Below are 26591 nucleotides of genomic sequence, written 5' to 3'. Positions count from 1 at the left end.
GTGTGACCCCAGGAATGGGAGAGGAGCCAAAGTTCCCCAAGGACCCCCTCAACCACTCACGTGTCCATCATTCCACACCGCAGTTATCAACCAGACCTGGAACACCAGGAGTGGGCACAGCACACCAAGAAGCAAAGGAAAAGCCAAGCAGTTTATAATCAATGACTTTTATCTTTTGAAAATGGAAGCAAATATTTGGACAGATACTCTGGCCGCTCTATAAGAGCGCGTCTTTCCGGACTGGGCTGGTTCTCTCCCGGGATATCACGGCTACAAAAAGCTTCAGGCACTGACTCCGGTTGAGCCTGGCGAGGCATCAGTTCATTTAAATAAAATACAGGCTAGGAACTAAAATCTCCCACACCCCCACCCCCGGGCACCTCAATCCTGTGGCTCCCAAAAATGATTTCCCCTCCAATGTTAGGAACAAACCCGAGGTCCCCGAGCACACAACCCTGAAGTCACACGTACAAATCAACACAGAAATCACCACTGTGGGGAGAACGACCTTCGGGTTTGGGTTCCAAAAGAAAAAAAATAAAATCCATAAAAATACACATCTCAGGCATTTACTGCAATACAGAAACGTCACCAAACAGCCAAAGAACCCGGAGCAGCCGGATTGTGGATCCACGGGCACAGGGCAGGGGGTGCCACTTGTCCCTAAAACACAGAAATCCCACTTTTCTGAAGCTTTCCTGCTCTGCAATCCCACCACATCTTCTGTCTCCTCCATCCCATCCTTGTGCCTCTCCAGCTACATCCCCGATTCTGCCTCCACACACACATCCCTCCACAACAGGGAATCCTTAACTGGAAGTTCTGAACATGCAAACACTGGGGAAAAATGGAAAAATCGGAGAATTCCTAGCTAAACTAATGGAAAATAAAATAAAAAAAAAATCAATCACTTCAGCCTGGATGAAGGGACTCATGTCCACTGGGAGCTGCCACAGGGACAGAGTCCAGCTGGGACAGGGATCCAGAGCTCTCAGACCCCTGCTGGTCTCTGCCCACCTCTGGATGGGCGGTGCCAGGAATGGCAGCACCAACCCTGCTTGGCACAACTTTCCAGGGTGTCCTGGATCCCATTCCCAGCACAAGGACACAGCCTGGGAGCAGGGAGCCAGCCTGCCCCATCCCTGACAGCTCCTTCACAGGAGCCTGAGCAGAGCTTTGCTGAGCTGAGCTTCCATGGCATTCCAGGAGGAGCCAGCCTAGAGCACTCACAGGGCTTCTCCCTGCAGGACCCCAAAGGAGCTGTGTGAGAAACCAGTTCTCCAAACTGGGATCAACTCCATCCTCCCAGTCCCTTCTGCTCTGAAGGGTTGGGAGTGCAGGGGGGAATTTGGGGTTGGAGGTCACTCATCTGATCTGGGAACAAATCCTTTCCTGCAAAGCTTTCCAGCATGGCAGGGTGGGAGGCAGGAATGGGAATGATGGACAGGAGAAAACAAATGATCAAAAAGTAACAACAGAGGTGTTTTGTTTGTGGAGAATAATAATGGAAAAATCACCTTTCTGCTGCAGATGCTGCCTTGGAAGCACAGAAAATTCCTATCATCAGCACTAGTGGGAAGGGCTGATGGATTCCAAAAGCTTCTCAAAACCCAGGAGCTCAGGAGTTTTGGGGGGCAGCAAGGACTGCTGGCAGCCCACAGCTCACCTGGAACTCCATGCTCCATGGATAAAAACATTTCTGCATGGAAGTCACTTCTGCCTCAAAATGAAAATAAAAATGAGCAAGTAAAATGCAGGAGTTTGGTCATGGAATCAAAACCTTGGGATTGCAGGAAAATGGGAACATGGTGCTGGCTTAAAACTTCAGTAGGAAATAAATCCCCTTGTTCAGAATGATCTATTTGTATTTTTCTGTCAGCCAACGGGGCTGGGGACACGTTGAGGAGCAGGAAAGGCAGCTGATCCCATCTCCAAGAGGATTCCACAGGGAAGAGAAGGGAAAGGAACCCACCTGATTGTTCCAAACAGAGGATTTATACAAAATAGCTTCAGCTTTGTTCTCTGCACAGTGTAAACACCCCCCACATCCCCTGTCCCTTGGAATGGAAACACAAATACTGCAAAAGTGGCAAATAAGAAAAATAAAAGCTTTTTTTTTTCTATTTTTTGGCAACTCTAAAAAAAAAAAAAAAAAGGTTAAGAACAATGTGGCGTTGGTCCCTAAATCTAAAAAAAAAGATATTTGGGCACGACATTGGAAGTCAAGAACAGATTAGTTTTTCAAAGATTCATAATAACATCTGGAAAAAAATAAAACCCAAAAAAACAAAACCCCTGTAAAAGTAGCACTTGTCATTTTTGCCTTGTTTTTGACACAGTCACAGAAATTCACGGAAACATCGGGAAATGACCAAGGAAAAAAAAAAAAATAAATCTTTCACTAAAAAGCTTGGCTTGAAATCATCGGCTCTTGTTGAGGTGGATTGAGGAGAAGAGGAAAGCTCATACTGGAATGCTGCAGGCTGCTGCTGGCTGAACTGGGAGCTGGGATGTGCCTGGGCTGGCCCCATCAGTCCCCAATCTTGGCCATCTGCTGCTCCAGCTTGGCGATGCGCTCGTCCTGGTTGGAGATCGTGTCCTTGATGGATTTCAGCTCCTTCAAAATCTCCTCCAATTTGGCATCGTTTTGCTGCAAAAACAAAAGAAAGGATGAGTGAGGAGAGCTCTGGGGTTTTCCAAGGAAAGGGCTCCTCCCAGTGGGGTTGTTGGAAGTTTGGAGCAGTTGGGATGTTCAGGGTATCTCCAGCAGCACCAGAGCTCCCATCCAGGACCAGTCCCTGCTCTTTTATTTTCCCCTGTGTCCCAATGGACAGGGATTAGTGGTGAACAAGGTGCTGGGTTAGGGTTGGACTTAGACTTTCAAGATCCCCTTTTCAACCTTAATGGTTCTGTGATTGAGAAAAAACAATTCCAAGCAATCTTCCATACATACTGAAGCATTAGAATCACAGAATTATGGAATATCCCAAGTTGAAAGGGACCCACAGGGATCATCCAGTCCAGCTCCAGGCCCTGCACAGACACCCCAACAATCCCAGTCTGTGCCTGAGACCATTGTCCAAACTCTCCTGGAGCTCTGGCAGCCTCAGGGCCATGCCCATTCCCTGGGGAGACTGTTCAATGCCCAGCACCCTCTGGGGCAGAACCTTTCCCTGATATCCAACCTAACCTTCCCCTGCCACAGCTCCAGCCATTCCCTGGGTCCTGTCACTGGTCCCACCCCCAAAATTCCTGGAGTTTACTCACAGGGTTTGAGGCATCTGCTGCTTTCTTTGGAGCACTGATGAGATCACTCTTCTTGTTCCCAGAGGGTTTGTTGTCCAGTATGTTCTTCTTGACCACCTTGAGATCCCTGTTTTTGCCTGGAATGTACCCATGCTTCAAGGAGATGAGGAGAGGATCAGCATTCTTGCCCTCAAACCATTCCTCTGCTTCCAGAGCTGCTTCTGGGCCAGCTGTGTCAGGGTACAGGTCATCCTGGAAGAGGTCAGACTGCAAGGCAGGGGACATGGGTCAGTCAGGAGCTCTGGGAGGCAGGAGCTGCTCCAAAGCCCAGCCCCAGGGCAGTGCTCACCTTGCGGGGAACCGTCATGATGATGGGCTCACACTTCCTCTCGTGGAGCTTGAAGAACCTGCCCAGGAAATGGAGAGATGGGATCAGGGAGATGGGAAAGGAGCAACCCCAAAGAAGCACAGAAATCCCTGAGGCCATTCCTCCAGCACTGCTAAGGCCACCACAACCCATGTCCCCAAGTGCCACATCCACATGGTTGTTAAATCCCTCCACCCCTGCCCTGGGTAGCCATTTCCAATGCCTGACCACCCTTTCCATGAAGGAACTGGGATGTTTCTCCTTGTCCTATCACTTATTTCCTGGGAGAAGAGATGGATCATGCTCCCAACCAGCAGTGATGTTCCCTCCTGGAGCCAACATCCCCAGATGTTTCCTGCCCTGAAGGAACCACGGCTGCCCCGTGCTCACTGCTAGTTTAACCACTCCTGAAATTCCCAGCTCCCCCTCACCTGGCAATCTCACACTTGTTGACATCAAGGCCCCTCTTTGGCATGAAGCCCATGCCCCTCTGTGGCTCTTTGCTGCTGAAGGTGTTGAGGTAGTGAACGTACGGGGACTCGTCCGTGATCTCGAAGTAGCGGATGCTGCTGTCACCCTGCAAGGAACCCCAGGAGACCCTCCAGAGGCTGCAGGACCTGTGCTCCTGTGCCCACACTGCTGCTCCCAACAGCCTTCCCTTCCAGGAATGCTGCCATGGACAGTTCACAGCTGTCCATGATCCCCTCCACAATCTGAATCCATCAAATGAACAATTCCTGTGCTGAGCACTGTGGGACAGGGATTGAGATTGTGCTTCCAGGCTTTTCCTCACCTCTTGTGGAAAAACTTCCTGCCACAATCAGGCAGAAAGGCTATAAACCAGTTTATCCTTCATTCCAAGCAATTCCACCACATTGTTGTCACTGGAACTACAGGAGGGGTGGCAGATAAAAACCAAATATTCCTCATGAGCTGCTATAAAGATGGGATTCATGAACATACTTGTATGTATTAGGAATTCCTTGCTCATCCTGGCTTTGGCTCCTGTTTATAGGAGTCCATTACATGTGGACACCAAATTCCTACAAATTGCTTACAGAAAGGAGCACCAAATTCCAGTTTTCTATTATTTAACCCCACAAAATTATAGATAGTCACATGCTCCAGCATCAACAAGGACAAGGATGACAACACCCAAAATGTACCTTCCTACCACACCAGTGTAAAATCATCCAGGTCAACACCAGCAAGAAATGTTTTGGCAACAGTGTGGGATTTGTTGTATTAGGAGCAGTTTTACCTAATCCATCTCAAAGAAACATCCAGGTCCTTCCCAAGTTCTGCAGAGTGAGGATCAAACCCATTCCAGAGCAGCATGGTCTCTCTGCAGCCCCACATTTACTGATTTTTTGAGGAACATTTCACAGCACCACTCCTTCCAGGTGCCTCCAAAGGCTCTCCTTACCTTCCCACACAGGTAAATGATGTTGGTGTCTGGGTCATAGAAGGGCAGCAGGACCCCGTTGCTGGTGTCCATCTCATGAAGGGCTATTGGTTCTTCCATGTTTTTCTGGAAATAAAAATATCAGAGATGTTAATAAAGACTGGAAAAGCTTCTGTTCATAGAGAGAGGGTGTAAATTATTAACACTCTGTAGGCAGTGAGCTCCCAGTGGTGTCTGCACCACCCAGAAGGATCCGTGTGTTACAACAACTGCTGGGAATGTTCACGAGCTGATTCATTCCCCAAAGGCATTTTAATCACTAAATTAAATAAAAACAGGAGCCAGGAAAATTCACCAAGTCAAGGGAAATATGTGACACAGTGAGTTAGTGTCAGTGGGATGGGATGTGTGATGGATGATGGGATGGAGACTCCTTCCCTGGGGACACTCAATCCAGGTGGTCCCTTGCACCCTGAACCCTCCTGGGATTGTTGCTGTCCTGCTCTGCACAATGCACAGAGAGCAGAGACCTTCCCACAGCCCCTCTGCTCCCCGTGCATCTTCCAACCTGCAGCTCCCAGCTGACCACACAGCCAAAACCAAAGCAGGAGCAGGCAGCAGATGGAGAGGGAGCAACCTCAAGTATATGAACTATGAATTTAGGAAGGAATTCTTCTCTGTGAGTGTGGTGAGGCCCTGGCACAGCGCGCCCAGAGAAGCTGCTCCATCCCTGGAAACATCCAAGGCCAGGAGCAACCTGAGACACTGGGAGGTGTCACTGTCCAGGACAGGGGGTTGGAATGGGGGTGGCTTTAGCACCCCATCCATGATGCCATGGCTGCAGGGCTGGGCTGGTGCCAGCTGGGCTCCTACCGGGTTCCACAGTGCCAGCTGCCGCTCGCTCATGCGGCTGAAGCCGGTGGTGAAGATGTTCCCATCTGCCAGGAAAATGGCTCGCATGGGGCGGGCTCCCTCGTGGGTTTTCTCCTTCTCCTGCAAGAGAGCAGCAGGGCAGGGTTAGCAGTGAACAGAATGACCCTTGGAGTGGTGGCTCCTCCATTGTTGCAACATCCAACTCTCCTTTCCTGCTGCTCCAGGGCAGAATGCAATCGCTGAGCCTGGGGAAGGGAACATTCCTGTCTCGCTCCAATCAGCCTCTTGCAAAGCTGAAGGAAAACCTCTTTGCAAGCTACAACTAAAGCTCTGCTTTGCATGCACAACTCTGGAACTGTAATTATACAAAAGGATTAGATGTGGAATTACACTCCTGCAGGTTTAGAACTGAGCCCTAAAATCCCAGTTCAAACACTAATCCCAATAAACCCAGACAAATCCTCCAACCCCTACTATTCCTCCTGTAATTTCTGAAGAAAGCAACTGAACGTGGTGTCTAAACTGAGCAAGAACATTGTTTCTTCCACACTTTCTTGCTCATTGCCTGCTGGAGTGAATCCAATTGTTTCTTTAATGATCAAGCAAACTTACAGCAACAATTTCTTGTTTCCTGGGGTCGATGACTCTGACTTTTTTGTCTTTGGAAGCTGTGCAGATGAGGCTGCCATTGCGATTCCAGCTCACGTTGTAGATCATATCCACGTGCATGTCATCCAGGTTGATGAGAGCTTCTCCTGTTCCCACATTCCAGATGATGATGGCATTATCACAGCCTAAAAAGGGAAATAACAGCTCAAGTCACAGCACTGGGGTGCACAGGGGTAAAGATAGAAGTGGGGAACAAGGGATAAACCCCCTCAAACTCCAAAGGTTTTTTGGGGAAACCAAAACCCAGACTGGGAGCTCAGGAAGGATTTTTTATCAATGGAAAACACTCAGCTCATCCAACAACCCAGCTGAAAGGACTCATGGAAGCCATGATCATGCCAATGGATAATGAATTATCCAATTTATTTCCACAATGATGTGATTGATTTTCAGTGGTCAAAAGAATCTCATTCCATGGACTGTACTGGTCAAGGAGACAATTTGGAAAATGCTGACCATGAGAGCTTGTGGGAGCAACAGCTGGACTCTGGGATTTGCAGAGATTAAGGGAAAGGAGAAACACTTGGGCTTTTCTAAAAGTCTGTGAGAACAGGGATGTGGGGAATGCAGATGTAAATTATTACTGCAGATCAAATAAAGTCTGGAACAACTTTCATACTCCAATTCCAGACAATTCCTTGGTGCTCATCCCTGTAAACTGAAGATAAAAAAAAGGCTGAGATACAGAGGGGGCTGTGAGCCACGTGTCCCAGTGCTCCCAGCTACTGCCAGGGGTCTTGTGATTGACAGGGATGTGAACAGCTGGGAAAGGAAAAGCTGGAGAGGAAGGGAAGCAGGGGAGGAGGAGAAGCAGGGGAGGAAGGGAAGCTGGAGAGGAGGGAAGCAGGACAGGGAGGGAAGCAGGAGAGGAAGGGAAGCAGGGGAGGAAGGGAAGCAGGACAGGGAGGGAAGCAGGACAGGGAGGGAAGCAGGACAGGGAGGGAAGCAGGACAGGGAGGGAAGCAGGACAGGAAGGGAAGCAGGACAGGAAGGGAAGCAGGACAGGAAGGGAAGCAGGGGAGGAAGGGAAGCAGGGGAGGAAGGGAAGCAGGACAGGAAGGGAAGCAGGACAGGAGGGAAGCAGGACAGGAAGGGAAGCAGGACAGGAAGGGAAGCAGGACAGGGAGGGAAGCAGGAGAGGAAGGGAAGCAGGAGAGGAAGGGAAGCAGGAGAGGAAGGGAAGCAGGGGAGGAAGGGAAGCAGGAGAGGAAGGGAAGCAGGACAGGAAGGGAAGCAGGACAGGAAGGGAAGCAGGACAGGAGGGAAGCAGGACAGGAGGGAAGCAGGACAGGAGGGAAGCAGGAGAGGAAGGGAAGCAGGAGAGGAAGGGAAGCAGGACAGGAAGGGAAGCAGGACAGGAAGGGAAGCAGGACAGGAGGGAAGCAGGACAGGAGGGAAGCAGGAGAGGAAGGGAAGCAGGAGAGGAAGGGAAGCAGGACAGGAAGGGAAGCAGGGGAGGAAGGGAAGCAGGAGAGGAAGGGAAGCAGGACAGGAAGGGAAGCAGGACAGGAAGGGAAGCAGGACAGGAGGGAAGCAGGACAGGAGGGAAGCAGGACAGGAGGGAAGCAGGAGAGGAAGGGAAGCAGGAGAGGAAGGGAAGCAGGACAGGAAGGGAAGCAGGGGAGGAAGGGAAGCAGGAGAGGAAGGGAAGCAGGACAGGAAGGGAAGCAGGACAGGAAGGGAAGCAGGACAGGAGGGAAGCAGGAGGGGCTGTGGCTGCTCCTGGCTCCGTACCTGCGCTCAGCAGCACGTTCCGTGCCGTCGGATGCCAGGCCACGATGCCAACTCTCTTGGAATGGCCTTCTAGCACTACCACAGGCTCTGTCAGGGACAGGGTGAGCCCATTCTCAGGAATCTGCCACACCTGGAAGGGAAGGGAAAGGTGTTCAGTCAAGGGCAGCCCCTCTGAAGAGCTTGGCAGCCACTGGAGCTGTCACTTCTCTGAGTCAACAGGAAGGGAATCATTCCCAGCTTGGCTGATCCATGAGGAACATCCTTCCTCACTCACGTGCCAGCACAAACCCACAGCTCCTCATGGTGCAACCCCTTTATTTCCATGTCCATGGGCCCACTCTGCTCTGCTCCCCAAGGAGTCTGAAAAATCTCCCCTGCAGTTCCAATTCCATGGGAATAAGCTGCTGTCTTTCCAAACTCTGCTTGTCCCTCAGAGGGATGATGCTGCAGCTCTATCACTGCCTATTTTCATTTCCTCAGGAACACCAGCAATTTGTTTTCCCGTTAGATTCAGGATCCTTTCAGATCCCATTTAATCAGGGAAGAGCAGTTTGGTCCTGGAAGAAGCCAGAGAAGCCCAAATCAGCACTGCCTGTTCACTTCTTGCCTGGTTACACAACCCTTCTGTTGCAAACTTCCTCAGGGAAGGGCCACCAGGAGGAGGAACAGCCCCCCAAGGATGCCAGAGCACTGGAATTCCAGCAGGAGAAGGGAGGTGACTTTTGTACCCCAAAGCCTCAGGGCAGGATCAGCCCCACCAAAACTATTCCTGCAATTCAGCACTGGACAATCATCTTGGAATTGAATTTGACCTACATAGAGTGTAATAAAAAATGCCATGGAATTCCAGGGAGAGCCCCTCAGGGAGCAGTTGGGGTTGCTGTAGGTAGGTGGCAGCATTAGAGCACATTTGCTTTGCTTCCCATTGTTTGCTTTTCCTGGAGTTGGGAGAACTGGGCTTGCCAGACCCTGCCCATGATGCCCAACAAGCTCAGGGAGTGATGGAGTGGATTTAGGGAGTGAGGCAGACTGAGACAGACATGTAGATTTCTGTGCTAATCCTAGTTTTTCCCTCCTCAAAGGAATAACTGGCACTGGACAAAAAACCCAGCAAGATGCAGAGATTCTCAGTGGTACCAGCTCCCCTCAAAATAACCCCAAACTGATTTAGTTTTTCATGGACACAGCTCCCAGTGCCATCCTTCCCAGCACCCTCATTGAGGGATGACAATGGGAACACTTCCCCAGGAGAGGAATCTTCTGCAAGGGTGAAAATGGGCACAGCCCAAGGCTGTCACAGCTCCAGGAGCCTTTGCACAAAGCTCTCAGGCACAGGGTGGGATTTTTGGGATGTCTGTGCAGGGCCAGGACCAAACCAGGATCACAGGGAAATGACAGAACTTTGGATGCAGGACTTACCCTGCCAAGCTGAAGGACTCAGTTCTGTTCTGCACCATCTGAGCCAGGAAAGATCCTGAGATCCCTCTGAGCAAGTGCAAAGGAGCCAGAAAACTCCAGAACCAAATTTAAACATAAGACAGCAAGTTAAGGGGGTGGGGAAGGGAAATGAGGCAAAATCCCAGTGAAAAAAAGGTTTTTTTAAAGCTCTGGAGAGCAGATGGATTTTTCTGTCAGGTAAAGCCCTGGTAGCTGGCAGCAGCTGCAGAGCAATGTAATCCTGGGCAGATTTCTGACTACTGACCCCATAATCCTCCCTGCTACTCCCAAAAATAATAAAGAAACGAGTGTGAAAGGTCAGGGCATGGTCCCAACTGGCCCAGCCCCTCATTCCTGCACAGGATCAAATCAAGTTCACAGGGAAATTACAGAATTTTGGATGCAGGACTTACCCTGCCCAGGGGGAGGATTCAGGATGACTCCAAGGAAACCTTAAAATGTTGTAGGATTGCCTGGGCTTTAGGAAGTGTTGTCTGTTCTCCCTCCCATGGGTATCTGGGTGTTTTTTGGAGGGGTTTGATGCTATCAGGACTGTTTGTTTGTGCAGGAGGAAGTGGAGCTGTGGCACAGCTGAGGGAGAAGTTTGGGGCTGCAGGAAGGGCAGGAGGGGAAGGTTTTGCACAAACAGCACGTGAGAAAGAAAATAAAGCAAACTTTTCTTTCATCCCCTTTAAAGAGAAGCAAAAACTGCTCCCTCTGGCTCTGCACAAGTTGAAAAGATGATTAAATCCATGTCTAGAAAAAACATTACTTCCTATATCATATATTTCAATTTTTATCACTTTAATTGATTGGAAGCCTGGATTTACCCATATCCCTGCAGGAAGAGGCTCTTGGTTCATCATTTTCCTCATTCTCCCTGTCCTGGTTGGTGGCTCAAGTCACTGCAAGGGCTCTCTTTGATTTTTAAAGGAATTTGCTCCATCACATGAGCTCTGCTCTAGTCTTTCCACACAAATTCCTTAAAACCCACCTTCTGATGAAGGAAGTTTTCCATATTTGAGGAAGGGCCTCGATACTATCTACAAATCTTTATCCACTAAAACATTTTCCAGCTGAACAAAAAGCCTGCAGTACATCAGAGCCATTCAGCACAACATCAAGCAGGAATATTTAAGTAATTCCTCATTTTTTGGCACAAGGGAAGAGGCCACAGAAGGCATTTGCAAAGGAATCCTTTGGAGAGAGATGTCTTCTCTTTCCCAATCCCCTCTCCAATGTCTGATATTCCCAACACCAAACCTGTCCAAGGTTTATGTGCAGGTGGTGTAAAAATCTGGGAATTTCTTTAGAGGAACAAGTTTCTGGCTTTGGATGGGGCCAAGTGAAGTTTCCTTGTGCCACATGGGGGCTGCAGAGAATCAATCCTCTCCACCTGAGACAGAGGTTTGTACCTCAAATCCTTGTTCTTTCCCTCAATATCATCCCAAATTCATGTTCTCTCCCTGAATGCAATCTCAAATCTACATTCTCTCCCTCAACACTGTCCCAAATCCACCTTCTCTCCCTCAATACCATCCCAAATTCACATTTTCACTCTCAATACACATCTAGCTGACATAGCTCTCTTGTGGCAGAGGGTGAGATCCTAAATCCCCAAGTGCCAGGGCACAGATGGTCTTTAAGAACAAAGTTTTTTCTCCAGCAGCTGGAACTGCCACAGACCCCTCCTGTCACTTTTTTTTGTCTCCCTCTGGCAGAGCCTGGAGCCCATGAACAGCCAGAGTCCCATAAAGCTCCCTGGGTTTATTCCCTGGGTTTATTCCCCTCAGGCTGCTCAGGAAGCAGGACCCAAACCCTCAGTCAAAGAAATCAGGACACTGAACTATCCCTGCCAATTAGAACTGGGAAAGCTCATTAGCTCATCTGTTCTTTACACATCAGTGCTGCTCCCAGCTGTCCTGAATGACTTGGCATCCATCATTTCCTATTCCAAACCTCCAGCTAACAAACCCCCAGCATCTTCCAAACCTTGACCATCCCTGATCCTGGTCACAACAAACACAACCACAGGGGTGCAAACCCCCAGGCAGCTCCACCCTGAGACCTTCCCACTTGGGTGCTGCCTCCAGGGATGGATGGGAAGCTCATCCCCACCTTGGGATGTGTGGAGCACCCCCAGAATCCACAGGGAGGTGCAGATTCCTGCAGTTTGTGTTCACAGCAGGATGGTGTGAGGGAGAGAGTTTGTCCACTTGGACGAGCATTTGGACAACTCATAACTGAACTCTGTCAGTTTTTCTCCACAATTCAGTCCCTTTGGAGCCCCCCAACATATTTCTCATTGCATTTGGATTACAGACTTATTTTGCCCCCAAGGAGGCAGCTCTGGGCCTTCAGTGATGCTCACATTTCAGAAACACTCCCAAAGCTCTGCCCTTCTACATCCCCATTGGAGAAACATTCCCACATCCTTCCAAAGCTCAGTTCCAGCCCAGTAGTGAGCCTTGCAGACACAGAAGTTGTTGTTTTGTTCAATATTAAATATAGCCCACTTTGTTAACATGCTGCAGCTTCCAAGACTGAGAGATCACAGGCAAGAGCTGTCCCAGGAAAAGCCTCTTGGGATGAATCCCCTCCCAAACATTTGAACGACGAACAGAAGCAAAGGAATTTATCTGACATGATCTATAATAAGATTTCAATATAACATTCAGCCTACAGCATTTCTAAATATGGCCAAAGATCCCTGGAGTTATTTGGCATTATTTCATCTTCCAAGGATTTTCTTTCAGTCATTCTGCTGTGTTTGCATACACAGGATTCCACATCTGTCACAGAGCGAGCCTGGCTGGGCTGTAACTGAGTTACAACAGCTCTCAACCCAAGGTTGGCAGGTGCAGAATTTGGGATTATTTTTATTTATTTAAAAAATAAATTTTATTATAAATAGAATTTATTCCCTTGGACACCTGCTCAAAATTTGGAGATACAGGGAAAATTTCAAGTTACTCACTTAACTCAAGGGTTGAAGGAACACACATTTCCACATCCATTGGGATATTTGAGGAAAGGAACCACCTGTCTTCTCAGAGCTTGACAAATCAGAACACCTCACCACAGTCTGGCATTCTGATTCCTCTTCCCAAACATCAAAAAAATGCCCAGGGGAAGGAAAAATGGAAGCAACTGTTCCCTGTGAGAGTGGTGAGGCCCTGGCACAGCTTGGCCATCCCTGGAAATATCCAAGGCCAGGCTGGACCAGGGCTTGGAGCAACCTGGACTATGGCAAGTGTTGGGATGGGATGAGCATTAAAAATCCTTCCATGATGACTCTGCCCTCACCTCAGCTCAGGAACAGGAGGTTCCTGGAGACACCTGCAGGAATTCCAGAATGTTTGGAGTCCCAGCAGGGAGCAGAGCCCACAGGGACACTCACCATGACAGTGCAGTCCTCGGAGCCGCTGGCGATCACCTGGTCATTGTGGGGACACCAGTCAATGTCCAGCACTGGCCCCGTGTGGCCACACACTGTGGGGTAGGACTTGTCAATCCTGCCTGTCTGGAGGGAAGAAGAAGAAGAAAAAGAGCTGTGAAATGCTGAAGGAAGGTGTTTCCTAAGCCTCTGTTTGCTGTTTCATATTCACAATTCCATGGGATTTGAACTCGTGGTTCATCCAACAGAGCAGCAGTTCTTCTCCAGCATCACTGAGCTGGGAACTCCCCAGGGAGCAAGGAAAGGGTGCAGAGATCCAGCACAGCAGGGCTGTGATCCCACATCTCAGCACCTGCTGCCACACCAGCCCTTTGTCCATCCCTACCTGGTTTCCTTTGTGCTTCCCAACAGAGACAGCTGAACACAACCAAACTAAAAATGTCATTGGAGGGTGTTGCTGGTCACTGAATTTACCAGGTTCCTTGAAACAGAAGGGTTTTGCTCTAAGATGTAGCTGTGCAGAGGAAAATATTGTTTTGAGGAATAAATGTTGCCAACATGGACTGTGACAGCCACACCTGATCCACATCTATCTCTCCATGGCCAGAGGACTGAGACCATCAAGCTCCCTACAGGGATAACATTTCCAAAAATCAGAGCTAATGAGCCACTTAAACCTGAACTGGGACAAATCCAGGGATGCCAACCCAGCTGATGAGGAGACACCAATTCTGCTCCTGGCTCTGCATTTTGCTGAGGAGCCTCTGAAGATCCTGAAGCACCTGATCCCTCCCCAACAGCTGATTCCACAAAGAAGGAAAAAGGAAAATCACTCTCATCACCTTTCCCTCTCTTGGCCAAGCCTTGCACACAAAAAAACCAATATTTACAATACTGAAGATGCACAGCAGTAGCAGCAGGGTGAGGAGGAGACTCCTCCACTTCCACAGCCACACCCCTGCTCCTGCTCCATGGGGTTTTGTTTCCAGGGAATGATCTTTTCACAATGAGTGATGGGAGAAGAGACACAGCAGGAAGAGGTCTGGGATGGGGTCGTCCTCTTTTGTGTTTAAACATGCAGAAGAAATGGTTGGAATTTCATTTGTGCCATTGGATGGTAACATTCCCCAACCTTGGAGGTGACATTCCTTAATTTATGCCTCCCACCCCCTTCCATGTGGGAAGCTGCTCCTATTCAAGGCTGATAAGCAGAATAATGCTGGATATTGGCTTTTGAGGAGCCCTCCACAAACAGCAAAACAAGATCTTGATCCCAAAAGATGCCACTAGCTCCTAAATAGGCAAATTTAGGCTTCAAAAGAAAAAAAAAATCTCAGTGGTTCAGCTGCTTCTGGAATTATTAAAGGGGAAGAGTTGTGGAAGAAAAGCCATAAACCTGCCATTCAAAAATTAAAGCCTGTGTAATCCCTCTTGGATGCCATAATGTGAAATAGGATTTAAAAAATTAATACACCCAACTGCCATGTAGAATTCATCCATTTTAATTTACCCAATTAAAAGGAGAACCATGCAGAGCACACCAACTGCAGAAGGCACATGACAGGCCACAGACAAATACATGCCTGAACCAAAAAGGAAAAATAGGAATAAAAATGCAAAATGTCAGGGACTGCCTGTTCTGGCTCCCTGGCAGGAATCAGTGGGATCCTCCAGGAGGAGCCCCTGGTAATTTTGCACAAGCATTTGTTGGTTCAGTTTTGGGTTTTTACAGTCATCTATTATTCTGGGGAGGTGAAAAAAAAAAATTAATTTGAACAAATTAAAGCCCAAACTTCACCTTTCAGTTCTGATCATGATGAACCTGCACAGCCTGAGCAGCAGCAGCCAAGAGCCTGTGACAGCAGTGACACCCAGGAGCTGCTTCCCACCAGTGCAGGATCCTGCACTTCCATGAAGAGCTTCCAGAATCATGGAATGGGTTGGAAGAACATTAAAGATCATCCTGGCATGGGCAGGGACACCCTCCACTATCCCAGGCTGCTCCAAGCTCCATCCAGCCTGGCCTTGGACACTTCCAGGGATCCAGGGGCAGCCACAGCTTCTCTGGGAAACCTCTGCCAGGGCCTCCCCACCTCCACAGTCAGGAATTTCTTCCCAGGATCCCACCTAAATCTACTCCCCCATATCCTGTCCCTCCATCCCTTGTCCCCAGTCCCTCTCCAGCTCTCCTGGAGCTCCTTTAGGCACTGGAAGGGGCTCTGAGCTCTCCCTGGAGCCTTCTCTTCTCCAGGTGAGCACCCCCAGCCCTCAGAGCATCTCTGTGGCCTCCTCTGGACTCTCTCCAACAGCTCCACATCCTTCCTGTGCTGGGATCCCAGAGCTGGAGGCAGCTCTGCAGGTGAGGTCTCACCTGAGCAGGGCAGAATTCCCCTACAAACATCCCCCTGTCCCTGCCTGCACCAGGACAGTGACACCAAAGCCCATTTCCAACAGGGAACAGGCAGGCAGGAAGGGATAGGAGATGTTATTTAGCAGCAGTGTGGGAGAGGCAGCAACTTCCAACTAGTTTATCCACAAAGAATTATCAAACCAAGGAAGAGAGGACAAAGCAGAGCAGGAGATGTCCCACAGAGCATCTCCCTGGGATCTGGCAGAGGAAGACAATCCCAGGGAGATGAAGAGCACAGGGGGATCAACATCTTCACCTGGGCATGAGAGGAGAGACTGCTGGAATAATCCCAGAACCATTCAGCTTGGAAAGATCCCCAAGATCATCCAAACTGTGACCAACCCCCACCTTGTCACCGCCACCTCTGGGGATGTACAAAAACCAGCATCAACCACCTAAACCAGCCTAAATAAGGACATAAAGATGCTGCTGGAGGCCTCAGTGGGGTGAGCATGAGCCCCAACCCTTTGAGAGAAGCTCCTTGTGGTCAGAGGCAGCAAACATCTCTGCAGAGCAGAGGAAACCACGGTGGTTTTTTGAGCTCGCTGCTGCATCCGCCCCTGGTCTCTGCAGCTCCAGCAGAGACCCCCCCCCAAAGGCACTGTGGGGACAGCACAGGACAGCCACCACCCCAGGGTCACCCCTCAGGGGCAGGAATGGGCAGCTTGGAACTCAGGGATGGCTTTTTACCACCTCTCAGCAGCACTTTGGTAAATTCCATCCATCAGATTCCTCCTCTCTCCAACTGGAGCAGGGAACTCCAGCTCCCAGCTCTGTGTTGTGCTTAGAAAAGCTTGAAAAACAAATCAGTGTTTTAGGGGATTTGCCAAAGAGAAAGCCCAGGAAAGCTGTAGTAGGGTTGTAAAACCCCACCTCACCAAATCCCATGGTTTTCAACACAATTCCTTTCCAATCCCAGAACACCACGAGGTTTGGCAATGTGGTTGCAAGCTGGGTGTGTTTCCATGGTGCTCTAATGCTCCCAGGTTTGGGGAATTATTTATTTATTTGTAAAATGTAATCTTATAATTAGGAGAGGATTTTAAATAAATCTCAAGTGCTGATACACAGCTTAAAATTAACTTTGAGAAGTTCAATCCTTCTCATAATCCACTGGGGTTGTGGTCCCACACATTCCTGATAACTTTAGAAATCTGGAGTTGTATTCTATAAAATGTTGGCCAAAAAGGTGAATTTGAGGATTTTTAATAATGTTGATTCAATATTCAGGTGTTTCAGCAAGGGGTGAATTTGCCTTATTAAATTAATTATTAAGAATTTAATGTATTCCAGATCAGAAAAAAAAAATTAAATCATCAGAAATATTAAACCTATATCAGAAAAAAGTAACAGATGAGAAGATATGATTAAATCCAAAAGGGATGGATAAGCAGCACAAGAAAACTGTTCCTAAAAGTGGGAGTTTTATGAATTAATTTGAGTGTCTTGTGATTGTTTCTCTGCCAGAAAAGGGCATTTGGTGGCAGGAAACAGCTCATGGATTATGGTAAAAATATCAGGGAGAACAGCTGCTTCCCCAGCCCATGGCTGTGCTCCTTGAAATCTCCATTTAAATTAGGGAAGTGGCATCGAGTTGCACAAGCCAAAGCAGCTCCCCCCTCACTCTGCACAAGTTTGAGGAAGGAAATCAGGTCACAACTGCAAAGTTTGAAACCCCAACTGACTGCACCTTTTCTCTGCTAGAGAAAAATACTCCTCTTTTCTTTAAAAAAACAAAGCAAACTAAGTTTCATCCAGCTTCTGAGCATTGATTCTCCATCTGTGGCTGCAGCAGCTGGGCCTGGAGGAGGCACTTGGGAGAAAACTGGGCTGAAATGGAAGCTCCTGCCCATGCCCAAGAGCCCAATCCAGGCATCCAGAACTAATCTGGAAGATTTGGAAGTGTTATTCCCAAAAGATCCACTGGAAAATCAGGCAATAGGACACCACTGTGCTCTCCAAGAATCCCTCAGCAGTTCTGGTGGTCACCTCAGCAGCTGCAGGGCTGTGACATTGGATATTGGGGAAATTTTCTTCACTGGAAGGGTGGTCAAGCATGGAAGAGGCTCCTCAGGGAAGTGGAAGAGTCACCATCCCTGGAAATGTTAGAACACAAGAAGTTGGAGCATTTTGTGATGTGGTTTAGTGGGAATGGGGGCACTTGGTCAAAGGTTGGACTTGATGAGCTTGGAGATCTTTTCCAACCTTAAAGATTCCATTACTCCACCCCAGGCTGACACAGAATGGCTTTAAAAAGGAAAAAAAAACCCAAACTCAACATAAACAATCCTCACAGCCAACCCAACTTGCAAAATCCCATCACTCAGAGCTGGGAGTGCAGCACAGCTCCAGCATTTCCATGGATATCTGTCCCAGAAATGACTACAACTAAAAAGGAACAGAGTCACTGGTTTTTACCCCTCTCTAAAATATGATTTCCAAAAGAGTTCATGCCCCTGTTCCTTTTCAGCTGCAGGAAAGTCAATGGGTACTCAGAGGCTGAGGGCTCTGGATAAAGTGAAAAACCCTGCAGAGGATGAGAATCTGGAGAGAGCAGAGCTGCTGGGCAAGGAGAGGGGATCCACAGGGATCATCCCCACCAGCTGGGAACAGATGATCCCTAGCATTGTCATTATTGGACCTTAAAAGCCTTAAAATTGCAGAGATACTTGTACAAACCTCTGTAAAACAGGAGATGGAATTTGCTTTTTTTTCTTCCCTGGAGGAATGAGATCCATTAGCCCCTCTGCTGCCTTCTCTCCCCTACCACATTAGAACCTGATGATCCATTGGAATCAAGCTGGCAGTGATAAATATAAACTTCTTTTTATAGAGAAAAATCCAAGGTGAAATAAAAGGACAAAAATCCATCATACTCCCCCTAAAATGCCTGGAAAGGCTCAATAAACCCATCACAGCAAAAACCTCCTGATTTTATTTTACACACCAGCTCAGAAAAGGATGATTTTCTTTTCCCCCAAACCCTTCCTGATGGAATAAGAATTGGGAAGAGCTGCTTAACAGCTCTCATATGCCATGGATGAACACCAAGGCCTGTCACTTGCAGAACAACATATTCCTTGGAGAAGATCATTCCCGAGGTGTGCACGCCCCCACCCACATGCTAATTGCCTCTCAGGGCACCATCTGATTCCAGATCCTGCAGGAACACTGCTGGTGTGAAGGGGGTGCAGGAAAGGATCAGGAAAATGGAAAAATCTAATAAAAGCTATATCCAAAGGGGACTGAATAAACCTCTGGTAAAAGCCTTATGTAACACAGCTTGTGGCTGAACAGATCTTTCTGCATGAACTCAAATAAAAAGGAACATTTCCAGCAGGTTTTTCTGTGCAGATAAAAACTGCAAAGAGTTTTTGAGAAGGGAAAAAAAAGGAAATTTTCTCTGGTTCTGTTGGAGCACAGATCCAGCACCAGAACCACCTCCTGAATTTGGTATTTCCAAATCATCCTGCCCAACAAATCAGGAAACCCAAAGAATTTTTATCTGGTACCTTCCCTGTGTACCCAGAGGGATAAATCTCTGAGAAAAATCAACTCTACAAGAACTGAAAGTTTCCAGTTCTTCCCCTGGTGAGCAGAGTTAATGCTGATTACCCTGACTCTTATCACCTCCACAACCCTGAGAGGAATTCCAGCTTTTCCAAACTATGTGATTCATTCCAACCCTCCAGACCAAGCAACCTGTGGGAATTCGATCGTGTGATGCTCAGCAGCTCCCGCCGGAGCATGGGAATGGCGAGTTCCTGGCACAGCCCCTGCACATGTGCGTGCAAGAAAACAGGAAGTTCAGACAAAGCATTTCCACAGCCAGCAAAGCCGGCTGGGCTGCACTGCCTGAGCTGCTCCGGGATGGGAAAGGGGGTGGGAAAAGGGGTGAGGGGCGGAGAGACGCTGAGCAGCACGTGGGGGCTGGGTGCACACGGGTTAATTAATGAATTCTTGCACGCGCACACGGGTTAATTCCCGCGCACACATGGGTTAATTAATGAATTTACACACACACGGGTTAATTCCTGCGCACAGAGGGTAATTAATGAATTCCCGCACACACGTGGGTTAATGCACTCCCGCACACACGGGTGAATTAATGAATTCCCCCGCGCTCACACGGGTGAATTAATGAATTCCCGTGCACACATGGGTTAACTCCCGCACACCCACGGGTTAATGAATGAATTCCCCCGCACAAATACACGGGTTAATTCCCGCACACACACGGATTAATTAATGAATTTCCGCACATACGGGTTAATTAAAGAGTTCCCGCGCGCACGGGTTAATTCCCGCACACACACACGGGTTAATTATTGAATTCACACACGCTCACACCGGCTAATGCACTCCCGCACACACACACACAGATTAATTAATGAATTCCCGCACATACGGGTTAATTAAAGAGTTCCCGCGCGCACGGGTTAATTCCCGCGCACACACACGGGTTAATTATTGAATTCACACACGCTCACACGGGCTAATGCACTCCCGCACACACACACACAGATTAATTAATGAATTCCCGCACATACGGGTTAATTAAAGAGTTCCCGCGCGCACGGGTTAATTCCCGCGCACTTGCCGCGCCGCGCCCCCGCCCCCGCCAATCAGCGCGGCGGCCGCGAGCGCTGCCATGACCATATATGGTAAAAAGCCGCGGCCGCCGCAGTGCCGCGCGGGTGCGCGCGCGCGGTGGGCGGGGCTTGCAGAGGGGGCGGGGCTTCCCCGCCCTCCGGTGTCCGTGTCCCGCGCTCGGTACCGAGCACATGGGTGCGGGGACGGGGGGCTCGGGGGGCTCATCCCGCCCCAAAAACACCCTCAGATTTCCCGCCCGGCGCCGGGAGCCACCCATGCCAGCCGGCCGTAACAAAAACCTGGGAGATCACTGGAAACTGGCAAGAAAAAGCACATTAAAATCTCCCCTTTTCTGTGCTCCCCCCGCACTAAGGGTCAGCACATCGCAGGTAATTCCCAACGAGTGCAAAGAGCTGGGTTTGAGCAGCCACGATGGCGTTATGGGACATTTCCCCTGCAGAAATGCAGCAAGTGTATTTTTATGGCTCAATTGTAAAACCTTGGGCTGAAAGGAAAATTGCCTTTTTTATTTTTTTTTTTTCCCTTTTGAATATAACAACAAGGATTTTGCTGCGGGGAGCTAAATAAGTATCTCTGCTAAACGGGCTCAAAGAGAAACCCAAATGTTATTTAGGGTGTTGAAGGAACTGAAGGAACAATTTCATCAGCCCAGGCTATAAAAATAAATGCAGAACACAGGAACTGGTTAGAGCAGAGCCAGAAAAGCACTGCATTGCAAAAGAACGTGTCAGGCTGGGGGTGAGGGACACAGCTCCTCCAGCTTCCCATGGAACCTCCTCAGATGTGGATATGAAATGGTTGTGGAAGGCAGGAATGAAGCTCAGGGCACCAAGGCAGTGATAAATAGAGGGTGGGAGGAAGAATGGATGTAAAAATACTGCCAAAGATGGTACTAAAAATGCAAAAGGGCACCCAGAATTAGCAGGAATTTCTGCCAAGGGCTCAGAAAACACAGAATCATGGAATCATTAACATTGGAAAAGCCCTCTGAGACCATTGAGTCCAACTGTTCCCCCAGCACTGCCAAGGCCATCATGTCCCCAAGTGCCACATCCACAAGGCTTTTAAATCCCTCCAGGGATGGGGACTCCATCACTGCTCAGGGCAGCCTGACAACCCTTTCCATGAAGAGATTTTCCACAGTGTCCAATCTAAGCCTTCCTTTGCACAATGTGAGGCCATTCCCTCTGGGTCTGTCCCTTGTTCCCTGGGAGCACAGCCTGACCTCCCCTGGCTGTCCCCTCCTGTCAGGGATTTATGCAGAACCACAAGGTCCCCCCTGAGCCTCCTTTTCCCCAGGCTGAGTCCCCAATCTCCCTCATCAGACCTACAAACATTGGGATGTAAGAGAGGAAAAGAGGGATGCACATCCCCTGCCATTGGCATTTGCAGCTGAAGGAGGAATTCCTAACCCAGAGCTGTGCCACCATGCGTGGCCCAGGCAGGAGGACACGTGGCCTGAGGATGAGCCCTGAGCAGGGAAGGGCTGCTCATCAGAGCAGCAAACTGAGCTATTTTGGGAGGTTGGGGTTTGGCTTTGTTTAACATGATGGAGACGTTGCTGCCTCTGCTCTGCCCTGGCTGGGTGGGAAGTTGTGCTCAATCCTGGGCACGAATTCTGTGGAAGTGGAGCTGGAAAAGCAGCTCAGGGCTGATGACAGACTGAGGACAACTTAACCACAGGCTTAAGAGAGGAGTTTGAGGGTCACAGAGAAAAGGATGTTGCAAAAAAAAAAGACTTGAGATCACTAGAATTTGCTGGTTAAGCATCAGAAAGAGATTCAAAGAATCTCCTCCAGAAGATGGATGTGACTTTTCCATGCAGGGACAACAGGAAGGCCCTTCTTGGAATCAGCTCATTCCTCTGCATCCCTCCAATGTGGGGCTGCAAGGAGTAATTAGGTTCAGATACATTCCTGAATTAAATCTGCAAGGAGCAGTTGGGCTCAGGTGCATTCCTGAACGAATTCTGCAAGGAGCAGCTGGATTCAGACAGTTCCTGGTTTAACTCTCAAGGAACAGCTAGATTCAGATAATTTTTGGTTTAAATCTCAAGGAGCAGTTGGGCTCAGGTGCATTCCTGAATGAATTCTGCAAGGAGCAGTTGGATTCAGGTGGTTCCCAAGCAAAGTGACCAAAAAAAAAAATAAAAGCTGAATCCCTGACAGTAGAAAAACCTGACTTGATCACAAAGAGGCTTCTAAAATACGATTCTACGTGGAAAATTCTGCCAGGATCAGCTCAGATGAGTCAAGCAAACAGCTTGTTTGTTGTGTTTAATGTACAGGAAGCATCAGACTGATTACAGACACTAAACACATTCATACATGGCACCACCGAGCAGCCGTTGTCACCACAGCTGACACTTCCCAGCCTTGATTATTCCCAAAGAAACACTGGCATGACAGCACAGCCCAGCAGGGAATGAAGGAATCTCCCCAGCAGTGTAGGGGAGGAATGCCCTATAGATATGATTGCCTAGCAAAAGATATAAGAGTATAGAAACTGTAGGTGAGATGGAAATGAAAGCAGTGTTGGACTGAGTGGCTGGAGAGCAGCAATGTGGATGCCTGAAGGTCTTCTCCCTAATGGCAGATAATGGCAGTTGCTGCAAACATACCAAAAAGGCAGCAGAGACCCCCTCCTGGCATGAGAGGAAGGGTCCAAGATAAGGTTTAGAGATAAAAAGCAGTAAAACATGGTAATGTAGCAATCGTATGTAAATGTCAGAGAATTTGTACACTGTACTAGATTGGTTAGTAGAGTAAAATATTCAACATAGAAGGAGATTGCAGACTTTGTAAAAGGAGACCACGCTCTCTTGCTCTTACACCCTCATCCCTGCACCCCTCACCCTTTGTTACCTCACTCTGAGCCTACCTTGAGCTGCACCCGGCAGTGAGCCCTTCTCACCCACGCCCTACGCAATCAACAACAAACATCAAAACCACGATACAACCATCGCCTGAGTTTGTCCTGACCTCCAGCAGCACTTACCTTGTGCAGGGGCAGCACCAGGAAGGCTCCCCCTCCACTGGCATCCACGATGATGGCCACGAAGCGGGGGTTGACAGCGCAGAAGGAGCTGTCCCAGGTGACGCGCGACACGCGGATGTCGTCGTAGCACTGGTCGTTCTTCACCGCCTGCCCGAAGACGTGCCGGAATTTGCTCTGTCGTACCACCCGCCTCATGGTGTCTGCAAAAGGATGGAGAGGTCAGTTTGGCAAGGGAAGGGTGGGTTTGATTGTCATCCAGGTGATTGCTGGATTGTGGGAGTCCAGGGTTTTTCCCTGGCTCCTTTGGGGGTGTGACCCTTCAGAGACCCCCCGAGTGCTGCCCAGGAGCTGCAGGGGCTGGATTTGGCTACTTGGGAGAATCTGCCCACATTGAAAGAAGAGACACAGAAAATAATGATGAGTAGAGTGTAAATTAGAATGTTAGAATGTAGATGAATAGGTTTTCTTGAATGTTTATGATAATGGACACGTGGCCAAGATGGAGAATTTGGGGGGTGGACACCTTTCCCTCCTTCTTCTCCATGTCATCCATGTTGGGTGACACGTTGGCACTCTTGGATTGGATGGGGTCAGGGCTGGACCATTTAATAAAATTGTATTGTATTGGTAAAATTTTTGTAAAAATACGTAGTACTAACTATATAAGCCCTGCCTTCACCAGGCAGATTCCACCATGGATGCCAGGCTGAGCAGACCCTGCTGGCCAGGCAAAAAGTCCCAGAGATAAGAAATAATAAACAATCCTTGGGAAAAGAGAAAACCACCTCCAGCAATCTCTCTTCAGCTGATTCAGAGAGAACCAGGGTTTGAACCACCTCATGTCCCTCTGGGGTGATCTCAGGGAAAAGGAGAAATCCCAGACTGGGACACTGGATGAGGGTTTGCTCATCAGCTCCGCAGTTTTTGGAAGTGAGGAAAGGGATGGTTTGGGTTGGAAGGGGTAGAAGCTCAGGAATTCCAGAATGATTGGGTGGGAAAGGATCTCTGGAGATCACCCAGTCCAGCCCCCTGCCACAGCAGGGTCACCCAGAGCAGCTGACACAGGTGGGTTTGGGATGTTTCCATCCACACCTCCCTGGGCACTTCCAGTGCTTGGTCACCCTTCCCTCTATGGGAAGAGCTTCTTCCTCACATCAACACAGAATTCCACATTTAGTTTATGGCCATTGCTCCTCATCCTATGGTTGGGCACTGCTGGGAAGAGTCTGGCACTCTCCTCTTGGCACCAAAGACCTCAAAGCTCATCCCATTCCACTGCCATGGGCAGGGACATCTTCCACTAGCCCAGGTTGTTCCAAGCCCCATCCAACCTGGCCTTGGACACTTCCACCTCCACCTTAAGATCTGCCAAATTCTCAGCCAGCTTTGCTTTTTCCTTTTTTAATAAACTAAAATTTCAGGTTATTTTGTATCCAACCCAACTGCATTTCCAGGGGGCTTTTACAGAATTTGCCAGTTAAGCAATAACTTCCCCACTGTAAATGTGTTCCCTGACTGCAGTAAAGGAAGTTCCTTATCCCAAAAGCAGTTTTTAGACAAGTCTCCACATATTTTCAGGGATAAATCTAGTCTTGGATTGAACTTGTTTACTTTCAAGTCAGACAGGGTCCAGAAGATGTAAATAAAAATGCAAGCTCTCAAAATCCGGTGTTTCTGTGAAGTGGTTCCACATGTTCCCTAGCTTCCAATTCTTTCTTCTAACTCCAAAATCACCCTAAAAAAAAAAAAGTTTCCTAGGCAGATTCTAACTCCAAAATCACCCTAAAAAAAAAAAAGTTTCCTAGGCAGAAAGGAGTAATGGAAACAAGTTAATGACTCCAATTAACTTGGTGTGTCTGTAGCATTTCTTGAGAAAAATTATTTTCAAGAATGCTGGAGTTAGAATAGAGGGAAAGGGAATTGGTGTGGAAAATTCCAGCACCTGGGAGAAGACACAGGCACAACACCAAGCTTGGATTAGGGATCCAACCTATGGAGCCCTCACATCTGGGAAGGGCTTTTCCCATCATCCCAGACTTTCTCCCTCAGAGAAGAGGGAGCAGAAGAGGAACCTCCATACTGCATCTTGCTTTTACATATGGGAAAAATATTTCTGTCCCAGTCTCTTGGGATAACAAAAAAAAAAAAAAAAGGGAAAAAATAAGCAGAGTCCACCTCCAACTGGCCTCCCAGAAGGTCCCCAGGCATGTGGAGAGGCTGGGAAAAACTGCTGAGTCCCTGGAGCTCCTGACTCCAGAGTGAGAGATGGGAATGTGGTTCTATCCCAAATCCCTGCTCCCAGGCTGGCTGCTGCAAACCTGCTGAAAGCTCAGAGGGCTGGCTGGGATTGCTTTGCAGGAAAGCACTGAGCCTTGATGGCTGTTTTGTAGTCTGGGAGGTTAAATAAAAAATTAACAAGGACAAAAAGCAGGATAACTGCAGGGAAGAGCTCATCAGAGGCGGGAAATGCCACGGAATGTGTTTGAAGAGGAGGAAAATGTTCCAATTAACAAAACAGACAGCTCTGCACTGAAACTCTCCAGTTCTGCAGAGATAAAGGAGGAGAAGAAGAGGATTTGTTTTCCACCAGAGCCTGTTTGGGAATCAGCACTGGTCACTTCCATGGCAGCTCAGCTGCTGGGATGGGGATGTGGAGCCACCAGTGTGCCCAGTCCACGTGGATTTGGGGTCAGTCCCAGCACTGGTGACACAGAGCCAAGGGCTCCACAGTCATTCCCAGCCACAGAGCAGGTAGGGGTTCCCCACAGTACCTCTTCCACACTGCTATTTTAAAGAGGATTGTTTAAGAAAAAATAGTTTTAAATGCAAAATTTTGGGAAGAACTGAGGTGTTTGAGATGTCCATAGAAAAGAGCTATATGGAAATAGTTAAAGCTGAACTTAGGCTCCCTCCCTGCTTCCATCAGTTACTGGAATTGTGTCATGCACTTGCTGTCAACTGTTTCCCCAAGAGCACAAATCAAAGGCCTGGACACACCCAGGAACACCAGAGTGTGATGGGGAGTCATAAACCAGGAGCTGCTCTCCAGCCCCAGCCAGCAGGTGAGAGCACTAAATAAAATCATGGAATGGTTTGGGTTGGAAAGGACCTTAAAACTCATCTCATTTCACCCCATGCCATGGACAGGGACACCTTCCACCTTCCTATCCACTCTGGCTCTGGACACTTCCAGCACAATCCCAGCCTGACCAAATCATGCCCAAAGAAAAGGTGAATGTCAACTCCAGGATGCCCAAATGACAAGAACTGCTGAAGTCTCAAGGTTCATTAAGACACATCATAAAAAAAAAAATCAGTTCCACACCCAGTTACTGATTTGTGTCGACTCACTCTGAGCCTTGTCACACAATTCCATCCAAGGGCTCCTCCCAGAGCTGAGTCCATGGCCAGGTCTGGCAGCATCACCCCCATCTTCCCACCA

General features: G+C 48.6%; 1 protein-coding gene across 3 annotated transcripts in view; it reads right to left on the bottom strand.

Annotated features, from left to right (window-relative positions):
- Nucleotides 1-151: 151 nt before the first annotated feature.
- Nucleotides 152-26591, bottom strand: part of CORO1C (coronin 1C) — a 47084-nt gene continuing 20644 nt past the window's right edge. For all 3 annotated transcript variants that reach the window (XM_079322203.1, XM_079322205.1, XM_079322204.1), the window contains exons 2-11: nucleotides 23150-23349; nucleotides 13132-13254; nucleotides 8295-8424; nucleotides 6504-6685; nucleotides 5892-6011; nucleotides 5040-5144; nucleotides 4045-4190; nucleotides 3596-3653; nucleotides 3268-3513; nucleotides 152-2650 (exon numbers count right to left, since the gene is read on the bottom strand). In XM_079322203.1, coding sequence (XP_079178329.1) covers nucleotides 2531-2650; nucleotides 3268-3513; nucleotides 3596-3653; nucleotides 4045-4190; nucleotides 5040-5144; nucleotides 5892-6011; nucleotides 6504-6685; nucleotides 8295-8424; nucleotides 13132-13254; nucleotides 23150-23344 — 1425 coding nt within the window. In that variant the 5' untranslated portion in view covers nucleotides 23345-23349 and the 3' untranslated portion in view covers nucleotides 152-2530. The remainder of the gene's footprint in view (nucleotides 2651-3267; nucleotides 3514-3595; nucleotides 3654-4044; nucleotides 4191-5039; nucleotides 5145-5891; nucleotides 6012-6503; nucleotides 6686-8294; nucleotides 8425-13131; nucleotides 13255-23149; nucleotides 23350-26591) is intronic.

Source organism: Erithacus rubecula (genome assembly GCF_903797595.1).
Source record: "Erithacus rubecula genome assembly, chromosome: 19".
NCBI lineage: Eukaryota > Metazoa > Chordata > Aves > Passeriformes > Muscicapidae > Erithacus > Erithacus rubecula.
The sequence above is the reverse complement of the archived record's forward strand: the minus strand, read 5'-3'. Positions and strand labels throughout refer to the sequence as shown.